At 37.5% G+C, this 18,138-nt stretch overlaps 1 protein-coding gene across 1 annotated transcript in view; it reads right to left on the bottom strand.

The window, feature by feature from the left end:
- The window catches only part of bin3 (bridging integrator 3), a 116,158-nt gene that overhangs the window by 39,896 nt on the left and 58,124 nt on the right, over positions 1–18,138 (bottom strand). Inside the window, exons 4-6 of the mRNA XM_067412460.1 lie at positions 15,670–15,731; positions 13,599–13,735; positions 1,828–1,868 (exon numbers count right to left, since the gene is read on the bottom strand). Of these exons, the coding sequence (XP_067268561.1) occupies positions 1,828–1,868; positions 13,599–13,735; positions 15,670–15,731 (240 nt within the window). The remainder of the gene's footprint in view (positions 1–1,827; positions 1,869–13,598; positions 13,736–15,669; positions 15,732–18,138) is intronic.

Here is an 18,138-nt window from a genome sequence, read left to right as displayed (position 1 = left end):
ATGGCTATCCACCTGTAACCACGCCCTTAATTATGCAGAACCTTAAGGCTTTATATAACGTAAACGAATGAGTTATAAAAAAAATTCACCCCCCTCAGAGTTGTCATGAAGATCAAAATTAGCCTTATAAGCCAAAACCACAATTTGTACCAAGCTGTAAACATGTTTTTTTCTGCTTTAAAGTTGAGAATTTTAACATGGGGCTCAATGAGATTCTGCTCCCTTCTGGAGCCTGTCCCTAGTGGCCAGTTGAGGAATTGCAGTTTACATTACTTCCGTATTGGCTTCAAGAGATCGCGGGAGGTTGCCGCTTGGTGTCACTATAGGAGGACACGGACGCATGAACCATCATTTCATGAGAATTTACGGGTTTTTTTGAGAAAACTCATACCATGAACACAGACACTCAAAGCTCTTCACGACAACACGTCAAAATAAAAGTTTGGTGTAACGTGAAGAAATTGACAAAATATATACGGCTATTGTTGTACAGTAGATTCAGCTACGTCATATGTAATAATAATACCACTCTACTAATAATGATAAATATGTTTAGATGGTTGCTTATTTTTCACTTGATCTTTAAACAATGTTTAATTTTAAACAGCATACAGCTGTCTATGTATTATTTTCTTAGAAAGATTATCATCATAAATAATAAACTCATTGAATTGCATTTCATAATTTTTTTAAATAGTTAAATAAAATAAAAATAAAAACATTTTGCTGTGGTACTGAAATTAGTACCAAGTACCGTGCAATTTTTATGGTATTGGTACCGACTACTGCACTGTAAAAAATTATTTAGAAAAAAAGTTACCTGGTTGCCTTAAAATTGAGTTCATTGAAATTAAAATTGAGTTAATAACAATGAAATTTTTTTGAGATTCGACAACCTTTATTAAAATATTATTAAAAGATTTTGTAAGCATATTGGGTCATTGTGTGTGTTTTATTTCTGATGATGCAGTGAAACTTGCCAAATAGTGCTATTTTCAGGATTTATCATTTTTTTTTATGTGGTTCAGATACCAAAATATTTTGAGTTTCTATTTATTAAAAAAATTTCCTTCATTGTATCAACTCAAATTTTTAATTTCAATAAACTCAAAATTTTAAGGCAACCAGGTTACTTACTTTTTTAAGTTAAATCAACAAAAGCCCACAAATTTTTTTTACAGTGTGGTTTTTCGGTACCATGAAATCCCTAATAGAAGCATAACATGCTATAATGATGATGAGGTTTTTTTGGCCAGTAGTGTATATTATTAGAATACTTTTTCACACTTTCTGAAGTTTACACTAAAGTATGTTGTAAAGTGTGATGGTCTATTGTATTTCTGCTTATGTCTACAAATATATTGCCATGGCCAAAGTATTGCATTGGCCAATATTTCACATTTTTCAATCATCACCATCGTTGATAAGGTTTTCTGTTTGGCCGATAAATGCTCTGCCATCATCTATCAAAAAATACAAACAGGTCGACCACAATTTATGTCAAGTGTACACTCGACCCTCTCGTGAATGTGCATACGGCAATGGTTTATAGTTAAATAAATGTAAAAGGTGTATTTTTATGTATTTATTTATTTTTACACACAGCTCCACTTTAGAAAACATTGATACATCTACTAAAGTCATACGGATTACCATCATGATGGCTGTATATGCTTTTTGGAGTTTCGTAGTCTACTCACTTGCATTATATTTGCTCATGGAGTTTTGGTTTTGGTCTTTATTCTGCAGTTTAAACAGCCAGTATACTAGTTTTTGGAACATAACCTGCTAGAGATTTTTTCAATAAAATGCAAAAAGAGCACTTACTTTTTCAAAGGGTCGATCACAGTCTTCTGAATCTGATTGACCTGCATAGACAAAAAAATAAAAAATACATTAGCTGAAAAAATAAATAAATTGCTAATAGCTGAATGACAACCATCAAAATAAATTACATTGATCATTACGGTCGAACACAACAAACCAATCAAAATAAATAACTATGACATCCAGAAAACTTCTCAGTGAAGATAATTGGGAACAGGATATGACATGACCCCCACGTTTAGAAGATCAACAGCTGACGCCCCTCCCTATCAACGCGATGAGCGTTTGCTGTTCAAATGAGAAGTATGGAGGGAAAGTTTGTGACGTTGTTTCTTTATTGTGCTCCTGGCCTGAGGATAGCAGCGAGAAAGACGTGAATATTAATGGAGCAGTGAATACAAAAGGCTGGAATTGTCGAGGGATGGCACATGAAAGCACATCCCCGGCTGGAGTTGAAAACGCTGAAGAGGGTGGGCCGCCGTACAAGATGAAAGTTCTTTGCAAACAAACATTTTTAACAATAACAGTTTATATTCCCCTCGTTCCTCCATGTGGTGTCAGGGCTGGAGAGGAGAAGAGGAGGAGGAGGAAGAGGAGAGGAGGAAAGGAGGGTGTTTGAGTTAAATGGGTGTAAACGAACGTCGCATTGCCGCCTCAAGCCACAAACCAACAAAGTCTTAAAAGTTGCCACACAATTAAAATCTTAAACTTGCAAAACATCATTTACATTGCAGATCTGAGATGTCAATAGGATGTGGTTGGCTGACAGAATGCTAACCTAACCTGGCAAACAATGCAAGAAGAGAGCAAACAGGGAACGTTCAACCAGAGCACGAAGAGGGAAGCCGACACAAGCTGACAGGCCCATCAGAGGATCGGAGCTTATGGAGCTAATCAACAACTCACTCGCTATTGAGAGCAGAGTCAGTCACTGAGAGCAAATAAAACTCGACCCCAGAACAGAAGGATTCATTAAAGATGAGCTAGCCTTCTTTCAAATTACTTCTTTAATACACAGCCAAAAATAGCCTCAACAAACAAAAACATACAAATAAATACAAAAAAATAAATAAAACTAAACTAAAATAGACAAATTATGAGTAGTAGCTAGACAAAACGTCATAAACAAACAGACAAACAAACAAAACTAAAACACAAATTCTGAGTGGTAGCAAAATGCCAAATAAACAAACAAAACAAACAAAGAAACAAATTAAACTGCTTAAAAATGGTCTGGTCTTAACAAATTATTGTAAACATAGGGTTAGTTGTAGTTGTTTGATAGTTGTACATTAACCCTTAAGCTAAGTTTAAAATAATTTGTTAACACCAGAAACATTTATTAAGAAAGTAAATTAAGAAATGTATTAAGAAAGTAAATAGTAAATTAAGATTTTTTTATTTAAAGTTTAGGGTTAAATTACAACTGTAACTAACCATAACTACACTCACCTAAAGGATTATTAGGAACACCTGTTCAATTTCTCATTAATGCAATTATCTAATCAACCAATCACATGGCAGTTGCTTCAATGCATTTAGGGGTGTGGTCCTGGTCAAGACAATCTCCTGAACTCCAAACTGAATGCCAGAATGGGAAAGAAAGGGGATTTAAGCAATTTTGAGCGTGGCATTGTTGTTGGTGCCAGACGGGCCGGTCTGAGTATTTCACAATCTGCTCAGTTACTGGGATTTTCATGCACAACCATTTCTAGGGTTTACAAAGAATGGTGTGAAAAGGGAAAAACATCCAGTATGCGGCAGTCCTGTGGGCGGAAATGCCTTGTTGATGCTAGAGGTCAGAGGAGAATGGGCTGACTGATTCAAGCTGATAGAAGAGCAACTCTGACTGAAACTTTGTGATGGGGTGGAACGGGAGCTTCGTGCCCTGGATGTGCATCCCACAAATCTCCATCAACTGTAAGATGCTATCCTATCAATATGGGCCAACATTTCTAAAGAACGCTTTCAGCACCTTGTTGAATCAATGCCACGTAGAATTAGGCAGTTCTGAAGGCGAAAGGGGACCAAACACAGTATTAGTGTGGTGTTCCTAATAATCCTTTAGGTGACTGTGTGTATATACACATCATTATTAATCGACCAAATTTTCTTTCTTTATAATGTTTCTGGTTGTACATTTTTAGTTGTAAATCCACCCCAAACCTAACAAACAAACAATGAATAAATGTTTCTGGTCTTAACATAAATTATTGTAAACTTAGGGTTAGTTGTAGTTGTACATTAAGCCAAAAATTAATAAATTAATGTATTTTCTTAATAAATGTTCTGGTCTTAACATAAATTATTGTAAACCAAAAAAACTATTCTAAATAAATAAATAAATAAATAAATAAAATCAATGATACACATTACCCCAGTGATATCTACCTTGATTGTTATTTTATATACACATCACATATCTAATATTTCACCTTAAATATGCTTCTAATATTTTCTAATATCTAACTGACAATTTTGTCTCCTAGGTAGGAAAGTACACTAACCATTAAACTTTATTAAGGACATCATTGCTTGGTCTGGTGGAATGTGAAGATTGATAAATTATTCTAATGCAATAAAAATTTAAACAATGTATATTTTTTTATAATATATATTTCCAGGGATTTTAAAAGCAGCAGATTTAAACTAAAGCATAATGTCGTTTTACTGTGAACTTCAAATGAATAAAACCTTAAACGATGAAGAGAAGTTGACTTCATTTAGTTATATAACGCAGACCGACCCCTGTCAAAAAAGTTGCCTCTAGTTAAAGAAACAAGCAAATATAGATAAAACATTACAAACAAGTTGATATGTTTCTCACCCGACAAATGCAATAGTAGATAGTTAAGAAGAGAAAGAAATAGAAAGATACAATAAATGGTGAGAATGATTGGGAAGTATATCCATATGATGAGAGAACAGCCTGAGGAAAACACTCCAGTGAGAGTGTGTGCGTGTGTGAATCAGGGGCCAGAGATCAACCACACACACAATACATAACACCCAAAAATACATACAATGCATACAAACCCTGAAAAAAAAAAGAAAAAAAAAAATCGATATTCCTCCCCGCCATCATGGCTGCTAGTTATTAAAGGCTAAAGTCTCTACAGGCCTTAAAGCTGCTAAGACATGACTTAAAAATACCCAGTGCAGGCCTAAAATGAAGCTACACTTATTATCATAACATTTTCCTGCCTATTTGTATCCACCCTGCGGCAATCCATCTTTCCCTCGACTGAGAGCGAAGACAACAGCTTAGTTATCTTTATATAACACAAATATGATTTGCTTGGCTACCGTGACAAAACCTCTCAATCTGAAGAACGGGGAGTTTTTGCAGGTTTGCTATGTGATTCATGGAAGTCTTATTAACCATTCAAGCATCCTAGAGAGGGTAATTCACACCAGCACACTGCAAAATGCAGAGCTGAAAAATCAGCTGTGCTAACATCTCTGGTCGCCCACGGATAGAGCGCCGCTCGCCTGCCAAGTGCCCATACAGTAGAGGATGAGAAAACGGTGCTCAGGCGGAGAGGAGAGCGCTGCAGAAAGCATTTGGCTTTGGTGAATCTGACAGAGGGGTCAGCGGAGAGCAAGGATATTTGCATCAGGCTTCAATCTGCTATTTCTGAGATCTGCCGATTGCATTACAGCTAGAGGCACTCGTGCTGTATTTTACACTTGCGGGTTTGTGTTTGACTGATCAACTATTGTTGGCTTTGATCATCAGCTGACGGCAACTGCATCCGAAAAATATGGAGTAAATTAAATCTTATCAAGACTACAAAAGAGTCCTTTTGATTTATGCAAATGGGGGATCATTTAGTCATATAGAAACAAAACAAGGTTTATGTGTACAAAAGTTAAGCTTCAAAAACAACTAAATAATCATTTTTAAAAAATCATAAATCAGTCCATGTGATTTGTCTGTTGCAAAACTGGTCACGTGAGACATAAATTTATTCACAGATAATCTTCCTTTTTCAGTGAGCTGCTAACACGAGAACGCTGAATCAGTGAATTAAACTCCAAAACTGGATCAGTGTGTGTGTGTGTGTGTGTGTGTTTAGAAACGTTAAGATCACAGATAGGCATTTATTTGAACAAAAATACAGTAAAAACAGGAATACTGTGAATTATTTCAATATAAAATAACCTAACTGTTTTCTATTTAAATGTGTGATCAAAGCTGATTTTTCAGCAGCATCATTCCAGCAGTTTCACTTGATCGTACACAAATCATACTAATATGATTATTTTGTGCTCAAGAAACATGATCTTATTATTATCATTTTAAACATGTTAGAAATGCTGATTAATATTTGACAATTCGGTTTGTAATATTTATTAAGTTCATAAATGTCTTTACTGTCAATGTAACGTTTTTATTTTTATTTTATTTTATTTTATTTTATTTTATCTTACCCCAAACTTTTGAATGGCAGTGTATAATGATATCCCAAAAATCAATGTTTTTAACACTGATAAGAAATGATCATGTGACACCGAAGACTGGAGTAGAATAGAATAGAACAGAATAGAATAGAATATACTTTATTGTCCCATTACTGGGAAATTTGTCTTAGACATCGTGACACGGCCAGTGTACAATAGGACAATACATACATACATACTTACATACATAAAAGCCTAAATTTTAATATAAAAAATACAGCATTATATATCAGACATAAGATTCTCTATTTAAGATTTTGACCGCAGTTGGCACAAAATAATTTTTTAACGGTTTGACGTACACTTTAAAACCCTAAATCGTCTCCCTGATGGTAACAAATTAAAATACATGTGCAAAAAATGTGTCATCAGCAACAATTTTTTTTAGCTTGTTTAAAAATTGATGCCTCGTACAGCTCTTGTATAATTTGTTTATCCTTCAACTCTATAATTTTTTGAGCAGTGTGTACTAGTCGTGCTAATTTTGTTTTTAATTGAACAGTCAGGTTTCCATACCAAGCATTGATTCCATACCTAATTAAACTCTCAAATACAGATTGATAAAACAAAACCAAGAAAACAAAACCGAGTAATGATGCTGAAAATTCAGCTTTATTAGATTTTTAAATTTTAAAATTTATAAAAACAAAAAACAGTTAATTTAAATTGTACTATTATTTCACATTATTACTGTTTTTTACTAGCCTGACAAGCCAGACCCACATCAAGATGTTTGGTCTGGAAACTCACCATTGACAGCTCAATCTGAGGGGCGGATAAACGGTTGTCTTTCAAACTCCCTCTGCACGCGATAGGATAACGCTACAACCAACCAGAGCAACGAAGGTGAAGCGGAGCTCGTTGGCAGATTAAACATTCCCCGTATCTGGTCGGCAAAACTCCGAACACATCTTCCCTTTTTAAGAATGACTTCAGTGCCGTTCTTTGTTCTTTTCTCAGAGAAAAGCTTAACTCCAAGTCTTCCAGAGTCGCGGTCAAAGCTGATTCGAAAGACCGCCGTTCGCCAGTTTCTGTGTTTACTAGAAGCACGCAAGCGCAACTCGGCCATCATTATGTTAAGCCCCGCCCACTGACTCTATACATGATGTGATTGGCCCGACCAGAGTTTGGCGTTTACATCTCAGAAGTGTACTGAGAGTTGCTAGACAACACTCGCGGCAAATTAGATTTGCTGCCGCTAGGGTGCGTCTAGAATTCTAGGCTAGTTTTTTACTGTATTTTGATCAAATAAATGCACTTCAGTGATATTAAGAGACTACTTTAAAAAAAAAAAAATGTAATGTTTCCAAACTTTTGACCAGTAGAATTTATGTCAAACTGAACCAAAAACTGTGATACACCCCCATTTGCATGTACACAACACCCTCCACCCCTCTGGGACCAGCCCTGGCCCATTGTTGAGGTTTACCTCATTTTACCTTATGTCACAAAACTTATTAAATAGTAGTTAGGGGTGTAATGGTACACGTATTCATCCTGCAAAGTTGTGTTATGTTTATTCGAAGAATACAGCATTGAAGCATAACCACCAATAATCTGTCTTTAATTACTTAAACTTTAAATAAATCTTTCATAAAAATGACAGCAACTGTGTAAATTATTATATTTCAAAAAGGAACTAGAAAAACTGGAGTGTTAGATTTAAAAGTTAATGCAAAAACTGCCTTGTATGCAGCATATATTATTAAATTGACTGATCCGCTTCAGACTGTATGGTTTCTCTCAACTCAATGACCTGATCGCAGTGGTTGTGGAATTAACCGCTGACTGGAGGGAACGATTATCAGTGCTTAACTCACTACTTACATGTAATTCTGTTTCTCTGCTGTAATATCATTTCAGTGGACTTGAAAAACAGAGCAAAAGGCAGATTGACTACTTTTATGGTGATTTACAGTGATGTCATTTGTTTAGCCTAATAGTCACTATGAACCAGTTTTTTTTTTTTTTTTTTGCATAGAAGAAAGTTGTGTGGGTTTGGAATTGCATCAGGGCTAAAAGTAAAATGACAATAGCATTTTCATTTTTGGGTGAACTAAGCCTTTCAAGATTCTCAGAATGATTGACAAGACATGCTTATCGATTGGGTAACGCATCCATTCTTAGAACCGATACAAATTCTGATGCATCTCAGAAAAAGAAAAAAAAACATTGTAATTTCCCTGAAAGTCATAATAAGCATTCGATGTTCTACCGTAAAAGTCAATGTAGCTACAACAGGATCAGTCTCTCTTCCATCTCGATGTTTGTCTCAACTGTTTCCACATAATATGGTATGCAAATTGTCCGGTACATAATGGCTGAGGTTTGAATGGTCAGCAGAACGTGTCAAAGTTGAAATTGTGCATCAAGTTATAATGCTTGCTTTGAGCATCACGTTATAGCTCTTCACGCTCGAAGCAGTGCTGCGGCTTGCCACTTCACCCCATGGAGTTCAATACATTGGGAATGTTGGCGCGAGTCACGTGAAGGGCCCAGTTTCCAGGGCGGAGGTTGTAGGCGATAGACCAGAGAAGATGAGCACTACTCTTCTGACATGCAGTCAGTGCTGAGTGTATCGCTTAAGGGCTCTTAACCACTTTCAAAAGAAAATGACTGACTCCAATGTGGGGAAATGAGAGGGAAAAAAGAAAAGAGACAACGATCTGTACCAGCAGCAGCAGGAAACAGAAGATAGCAACGCAGAGATGGGACTCATTTGAAGATGCATGTGCACGCTGAGTGTGGAAGGGCGTGGGGTCTGCTGTGAGAAAAACTTACTCATACCCAATCTGCTGGAGGGAAGACAGAACGTACTTCTGCCAAAGTCAAAAACACAACTATTTTTCTCGGCCAAAAGTAGAAAATAAACATGGGTTATAAGGTGTTGCAAGGCAGAAATGAAGTTGGTCTGTGGTTCATTTTTGAGATGTACAAAACAGAGATAAAGTCATACATACACATTAACCAACTGTGCTTCATATAGGCATATATACAGCTATAAGGAAGACATGAATGTAAGCATTTAAAGGGTTGGTTCATCCAAAAATGAAAATTCTGCCATTAATTATTCACCCTCATGTCGTTAAGATAATAGAGTGGTGCAGGTATGACTTTGTAGGCCAAAACGTGGAAGCGAGTTAGCATTAGCACTTCCGGTTCCCTCGCCCTAAAGTCAATGGGTTTTATTTAAATGGCTGAAATAAGGTCTGTGGTGAACACTAGCTCAAGACACTTTCACGTTTTATCTACGACATAAAAAAATATATCTGTGTTACCCCACACGTGATTTTTTAAGCTGTTACGTGTTTTAAAAAAAACGGTTGCTAACAAGTGGCTTAATAGACTACAGAGGCTGTCACTTTTACAGCCTCATTAAGCTTATAATTGCGCTCTTATAAAATATTCTAACTGAAACATTCTGGGAAAATGTTTTGAAATAAAAACTGAAAGAGTTGCTGGAAGCTTAGTGATGGTGGAAGTCTAGTGACCGTGGTGTAGTCCATTTATAGCCTACCTTTATCATTTTACTTCTAGCGACTACATTTAGGCTTCGAAATTCGTAAAAGTTGTGCTCCTCTGTGAAAATGATCTTGATGGACAAAACGTGCAAGTATCATAAACTTTTGTTGATTACAGAGTTTATTTTTTGCAATTATCCAAAAGAATATGGGAAAATCCTATTGGGTTTTATCGAGGGAATCACTGTGATCCTAACTGCCGATGGCCTATATAGTGACATCGTACCTGCACCACCCTAAAGGTGGCGTTCTGACTATAGACAGTAAAAAAAATGGACACAGGGACCCCATAGACTTTAATGGCAATAAGCACTAGTTAAAAGAGATATTCAATAACTGAACCAGTTAAGAAAAGGCTAGATGACTTGCACCTGAAACTATGATGTGTGTTCTTAAGTGTGTTCGCAGAGGAGATTCAGAAAAGTTGAGGGTAGGGATGTGCCCAAAGTCGAATACTAAGTTTGGAAAGGAAATGACGGGTTCTACAGATCTCCTCAAAGGGACATGGTGATGGAAAATATTGCAATATGTTTTGCTTTTACAATCTCTCGCAACTATAGTTGGGTAATTATATTGCATACAATTTGCGGGTTTCAAGGAGCCGCCCGCTATCACTTTGTGTGGTACTTAAATCGCCTTTGAATGCATGCCCACTTTTTACTTTCCAATTTGAGATCGCACACTGACCACACATTTTACAATAAATTATATTTGCCAGTGACACTCAGGATCTGTTGCGTACCAAATCGTCAGACATCGTCCTGTCAGTCGACTCTCTTACCATCTTCACATGATAAGTGAAATCTGATGTAGGCTACTGTAATGTAACCGACTACCGCAGCAAGCCTTACCATGTCCCTTTAGGATGCGTTGTTCACTTTCCATGCATTTTCAAATACGGATTTAGGCATTGGGCACATTCCTAGTTGAGGAAGTGTAAATGTGAGCTTTTAGAGATGTGTGTGGACATTTATTAAATGTATTGTCTAATTTGATCATGCTTTTAGCTGCCAATACAAGTGCAGTACTTTCAGTGCAGTACACACAAACATATTTCACCATATGGAAATCCATTGTGCAGCATTTCTCTGATTTCTCCCCCCCCACAATTAGTACAGAAATATGGAGAGATAAAACATGTACAGATTCTGTGTGGGCCTAGAGGTGAGTAAGCCAGATCTAGTGGCGGCAATATATGCTTAAAACATAAACATGTCTCACACTCACTTGCTTATTATGCAAATGAGTACCAGTGCCTAATAAGAGGCAGCTTACAAAGCCCAAATACTTCTGGTTGAAGTGGGGGCGGAGCATATGATATTTAAAGATGGAGAAAAGTAATTTTTTCCTCATTAAAAAGTTTTAGACCTAAAGAAATGAATAGTACTTAAGGAAAATGTTAACGTACATGAGATTAAGTACACGGTTAGGCTTAAAATGTCTCCTCGTGAGAGCATACATTTTGAGATCAGCTGGATATTACTCGGTACTGGACACTTTCAGTCAAGGAATAAACACATCATGGCTGACTGATTATACTAATTCACCTATATCAGTAGCTGAAAATATGTGTGTGAAGCTGCAATCACAGAACAAGGTGTCAGTATAAGCCTAAGATATAATAATTGGCCAACACAATGTAAACAAAAAAATACTGAGTGCACCTAAACTGTCAATGGCTGTATCTCAGTGAATGAATTCGGACATTCTGCAGATGCCATCTTCAAGAGAGATAATCATTACCGAGGTGCATTACGGGATTGAATGAGTGAACTCAATAATGTTTACTATGGTTTCAGCAGTGTTGAGAAGTTTACTTTGGAAATGTAATCTGTAACCTATTCCAAGTTACCCTATTTACAATGTAATAATAAGTAGTGCAAGTTTTAATTACTTTATTAAATGTAACAGATTACTTTCTGATTACATTTCTAATTTCCATCGCCTTTTTATCACTTGCCATGGTGGCAAGGCTCAGACAGGTTGTAGCCTAAAGCTTTCAGCTCTAATATGGATTGATGTAATTGATATGGCGATTTCAAATGCGCAGAAGAGCGAGCAGAGCCAAACCAGCTGGTGTTGAAGACCGAGACAAACATTCCCAAGAGAATAGTTATTCATCGTCACAAGAAGTTATGGCGAGTATTGAGAACTGAATGTATTCCCCAAAGTTTTGCTTTATTATGACCATGTATGAAGTTTGAATAGCCTGACAAGCCAGACCCACATCAAGATGTTTGGTCTGGAAACTCACCATAGACAGCTCAATCCGAGGGGCGGGATAAACAGTTGTCTTTCAAACTTCCTCTGCACGCGATAGGATAGCGCTACAACAACCAGAGCAACGGAGGTGAAACAGAGCTTGTTGATAGATTAAACATTCCCCGTATCCGGTCGGTTAAACTCTAAACACATCTTCCCATTTTAAGAATGACTTCAGTGCCGTTCTTTGTTCTTTTCTCAGAGAAAAGCTTAACTCCATGTCTTCCAGAGTCGTGGTCAGAGCTGATTCGAAAGACCGCCGTTCGCCAGCGTCTGTGTTTACTAGAAGCACGCAAGCGCAACTCGGCCGTCGTCATTATGGCCCCGCCCGCCGACTCTATACACGATGTGATTGGCCCGTCCAGATTGTGAGGAATACAGCTCAGAAGGGTATTGAGAGTTCCTAGACGACACTTGTGGGCAGATTAAATTTGCTGCCGCTAGGGTGCGTCTAGATTTCTAGGCTAAAGTTTGAAGGCATTTTGTAGAATCACAAGATCATGTATTCATTGGTATCATGATCGTGTTTTCCCCAGTTACCACACAATTATCTGCTGGTAGACAATAGTTTTTTTTTTCCTCATGTCATATAGGTCTAAACTAATAAGTAACAAGTAAAATAAGTAATTTGTATGATATGTGCGAAATGTGACCGCTGAAAACAGTGGCGTTAGATTGTTGTATCCATCGGCCTCTTTCTGGACTTTTAATATCAAACACGTCCTGTGCTGGAATTGATTTGTTTAATAAAGTGATTTGATAACCCATAAAGTGATTAATGTCAACCCTGTTGTTTGTGTTTTGTATTTTGCTTAATATATTTATGGTTTACATTTTTTTGTGGGGGGGACAGTAAGAATTAAACAATTGCTACAACAATCAAAAATATATAAATGGACCAACAAAACGGTTTGGTAAATTTTTTTTTTAACTTGGCTTAACATGTTATTTTGGATTGAGCCTATGTTTACTAGCCTAGAAATCTAGACGCACCCTAGCGGCAGCAAAACTAATCTGCTGCGAATATCGTCTAGCAACTCTCAATACACGTCTGAGCTGTAAAAACCAAACTCTGGTCGGGCCAATCACATCGTGTATAGAGTCCGTGGGCGGGGCTTAACATAATGACGGCTGAGTTGCGCTTGCGTGCTTCTAGTAAACAAAGAAGCTGGCGAGCGGCAATCTTTCGAATCCGTAACTTTGTCAGTAACTAGTAACTTTGGAAAACCACCAGCCACAGTGGCTGGTGAGCAATACATATAATGCATATACATATAATGGTAAATGGACTGCATTTATGTAGCGCTTTCAACAGACCCATGGCCATCCAAAGCGCTTTAAATTACTACACAGTAATTCCAATATAACAATTACTTCAATGATAGATACTACCTTTCTTTTAACATCTGAGCCCCTGTCCCTTAGAAACTCTACACTGCCCTGTATACATTGGATTGATTTAAAACTTTAATGAACTGTAACCCAGGCAATAGAAAAATAACAAATAATATAACTACATCTCACCTTCTCCTGATTGAATGCATCCATTCTCTTCATGGCTGTATCCAAAGCATTCATGGATTCAAGGAAAGCCTGATCCTGCTCACACAACGGATTACTCAACAAGTCCCCTGAGATCTTCACTGCTGATTTAGACATTGCTGGAAAACAAACAAAACCAGTTAGCATTTATCCTAAAAACAAAGGAATGGCCACAACAGCAGAAAAATCTCAGAACAGTCAATTGTTTTTCGTCTGTGGGACTTTATGTCATCTACAACCAACTCGATCAGCAGTCACTATCTGCAAAGGTGGCAAGTACTAAAGAGTGCCAAGTGGTTTTGAACATTCAAAATATGGTAAAATGGGACTCTTGTTTATTTGTACACAAATAACTATGAATAACATAATATAATGATGATGATAATGATGATACAATTATTGTCGTGGGGATGCCGGGATGCTGTATCCTTTTATTATTATCATTATTTAATATTTACAAAATGAATGAATGTGTATCATAGTTATCAAATATAATATGGAAGACATCCATATTCATTATACAGGGACCGAAATTAAGAAACTTTCCCCTTCTTTCTTGACTTTGCCCCAATTAGCTCAAGTAAATCAAGCCTTTCCTGTGTTTGGGCTGTGGGGTGTAGAGGGGTGGATGTTTTATCTGGCTTCCTGCCTCGTGTGCGTCTGATCTGGATTGACGCTGACGTGCTCATCTGATCAGCATTCTGATTTTAAGCAGCTCTGGCAAAGAAGGCGACGGACTGTAATTGGCGTTGGCACTATTGAGGCATCACTACACGATCAGAGCTCTTTAGTGAATATTCATCATCTCCGTCAACTCTCTAACGACCCCTTACAACCTGCACTGAACAAAGTTGTGAAGCGGTGCTGGAAATCTTTGTTCTTTTGTAGATCTTCTGCCTTACATCTTTCGGAATCGAAAGATTTCTGACCTGCCGATGGGATGGAAAGCATTGCAACACACTTGTGAGCTGAAGACATTTGACCCTTTGTTAACTTATAGACAAAAGGACTATGTCTGTTGATGCCGCTGATGTGCCTCTATGTGGCGAGTGCAGCTCAGCTGTGCGGCGCACATCGTCTCGGCTGCATGTGTGGCACATGTTATTCACTGGGGCAGGACTGACAAATGGGCTTCCTTCATAGCACAAAAATGAAAAGAGGGAAAATTATCTCCATGCTTCATTTCCATCTGATTGACATTTAGCAAAAAGCGGTTCCTTGTCATAGCTAGGCAAGCACAGAGTTGGAGTTCTCTTAGAATTCTGTGGAAAACGGCATTCACCAAGTGACCTTTAAATGTTGACACATTCCAGGGAATGTTTCAGGTTCAATACATGAATTTGAACCTGCCTGACTCACCATTTTACCTGCATGATTAATTCAGAAATTGTTTCCAATGTATAGTCACAGGGCATAAACATTAGACCATATGAGACGAAGCCTCGTCTCTGTAAAGTTTCACTGTAATAACAACGTAGCTTAAAACTATGATTTCATCCAGTCAGAGGATATCAATCATGTTTGATATTTTGAGCTGATTATAGAACATATTGATTTAATTGGTCATGAGTCTCCTAGCAACAGTGTGCACATTTTCACAGTGTTTTGAATGACTTGAAAGTCTAGTAGTTTGTTACTGTTTAGCTTCTTAAACGGGGTATCCCGTTTAAAAAAAAAAAAATCAAACTGAAGGCTTTCTTAATACCATATGTCTCTACAGTCAAACTTAAACAATCTCATTCTATGATTATTGAACTGAGGACATCCCTTTAATAATGCTGTCAGTGACCCAAAGTGTAGTATTCTCAGCTCTGTAATACATCTTTTTTTTTTTTTATGCTACAAATTTCTGTCATTAGCAGAGCAGAAAATACAAAATTTAAATAGGTGATGGTTCAGTGTTAGAATATGTTGACTTTTCAATTGAACACAATGGTTTAAGGTTTCCTTTCTTTATGACCAGTAAAATAAATTAGATGAGAGTGGAGAGGAGTTATATTTAGATAAGAGACAACATTAGCAACAAAGAGAGGACAACAACACAATCACAAACCTAAATCAGCCTCGGTGCTTTTCTTCATGTCTTTATGCAGCTTCTTTGTCTGTTCTTCCAACCTAAAAAAGGGGGGAACAATAATATTGTCAACATTAAAAATGTTTCCAAGATTTTTTCGTACATTTTTTTTCAAAGAAATTCAGTAAGAACACAATCAATTGCTCAAAAGTGACCATTTGTGGACTTTATTGCAGTCAAACGTGTGTGTGTGTGTGTGTGTGTGTGTGTGTGTGTGTGTGTGTGTGTGTGTGTGTGTGTGTGTGTGTGTGTGTGTGTGTGTGTGTGTGTGTGTGTGTGTGTGTGTGTGTGTACATACAGTGATGAAGTATTTGAACACCCTGCTATTTTGCAAGTTCTCCCACTTGGAAATCATAGAGGGATCTGAAATTGTGCATGTAGGTGCATGTCCACCGTGAGAGACATAATCTTAAAACAAACAAAAAAATCCAGAAATCAAAATATATGATGTTTTACCTATTTATTTATATAATACAGCTGCAAATAAGTATTTTAACACCTGTCTATCAGCTAGAATTCAGACCCTCAAAGACCTGTTAGTCTGCCTTTAAAATGTTCACCTCCACTCCATTTATTATCCTAAATTAAATGCACCTGTTTGAGGTCGTTAGCTGCATAACGACACCTGTCCACCCGATACAATCAGTAAGAATACGACTGCATGGCCAAGACCAAAGAGCTGTCCAAAGACACTAGAGACAAAACTGTACACCTCCACAAGGCTGGAAAGGGCTGTGGGGAAATTGCCAAGCAGCTTGGTGAAAAAAGGTCCACTGTTAGAGCAATCATTAGAAAATGGAAGAAGCTAAACATGACTGTCAATCTCCCTCAGACTGGGGCTCCATGCAAGATCTCACCTCGTGGGGTCTCAATGATCCTAAGAAAGGTGAGAAATCAGCCCAGAACTACACAGGAGGAGCTTGTCAATGACCTGAAAAGAGCTGGGACTACCGTTTCCAAGGTTACTGTTGGTAATAAACTAAGACGTCATGGTTTGAAATCATGCATGGCACCGAAATTTCCCCTGCTTAAACCAGCACATATCCAGGTCTTAAGTTTGCCAATGACCATTTGGATGATCCAGAGGAGTCATGGGAGAAAGTCATGTGGTCAGAAGAGACCAAAAATAGAACTTTTTGGTCATAATTCAACTAAACATGTTTGGAGGAAGAACTTGATCTTAGCGCTGCATGCAATACTATTGATCACAATATTCTTTTGAATAGATTTGAAAATTATGTTGGCATTAGTGGAATTGCATTGGCATGGTTTAAATCATACTTATCTGACCGTTATCAGTTTGTAGCAGTAAATGAAGAGATGTCACACCGATCACAAGTTCAGTATGGGGTACCGCAAGGCTCAGTGTTAGGACCGTTGCTTTTCACGCTGTATATGCTACCGCTGGGAGATATCATTAGGAAGCATGGCGTTAGTTTCCATTGTTATGCTGACGATACTCAGCTCTATATTTCCTCACGGCCTGACGAAACCTACCAATTCAAAAGATTCACGGAATGCATAGTTGATATAAAACATTGGATGAATAATAATTTGCTGCAACTTACTTCAGATAAAACTGAATTTTTAATTATTGGACAGAAAAGCGCTAAAATTTGTAATCTAGAATACTGTCTAACACTTGATGACTGCTCTGTCAAGCCCTCGTCATCAGGAACCTGGGTGTGCTCTTTGATACCAATCTATAATTTGAAATCCACGTTTCTAGCATCTGCAAAACTGCATTCTACCATCTTAAAAATATATCTAAATTATACGGCACATGCTTTCAATGCAAAATGCTGAATAGTTAGTACATGCGTTCATGAGCTCAAGGCTAGATTATTGTGAAGCTCTACTGGGTGATTGCCCTGCTCGCTTCATAAACAAACTCCAACTAGTCCAAAACGCAGCAGCTCGAGTTCTTATTGGTACGATCATAGTCCAGTTTTGTCAACACTGCACTGGCTCCCTATTAAACAGGGCCGGCGTTTGCTATAGGCGAGCTAGGCGGTTGCCTAGGGCGACAATTGTGTTAGGGGCACGAGCGCGCTCTAGTGCCACCCATTACTTCCCATTAAGCATAGAATCGGAACAAGCGAAATACAATATCATTTTATTAAACATGATCATCATAGGGTGCCCCCTCAGCCACATGTTTAATTACTTATCAACCTGATTATTAGATTGAATTGATGGTGATTATTGATTATTGGTCCAGGCCTTAGGTCAGGGAAGAGCTCATCTTGCACTTTCACCAAAAATGAGGCATCTAAACGATAGTCTAAACCCACAGATGCACAGGGACGGAAAAGGAGAAAGGCGAAAGAAAATCGAAAGAAAGCCCAGTATAGAGGTTAGTCTTCTTATCTCAGCCAATAAGTTGTCAAACAAAATAAAATTATTTAGTATTATCAATATAATCAACTAATATTTATTTTATAAATA

The sequence above is a fragment of the Pseudorasbora parva genome, chromosome 13 (genome assembly GCF_024679245.1).
Source record: "Pseudorasbora parva isolate DD20220531a chromosome 13, ASM2467924v1, whole genome shotgun sequence".
NCBI classification, from domain to species: Eukaryota; Metazoa; Chordata; class Actinopteri; order Cypriniformes; family Gobionidae; genus Pseudorasbora; species Pseudorasbora parva.
The sequence above is the reverse complement of the archived record's forward strand: the minus strand, read 5'-3'. Positions and strand labels throughout refer to the sequence as shown.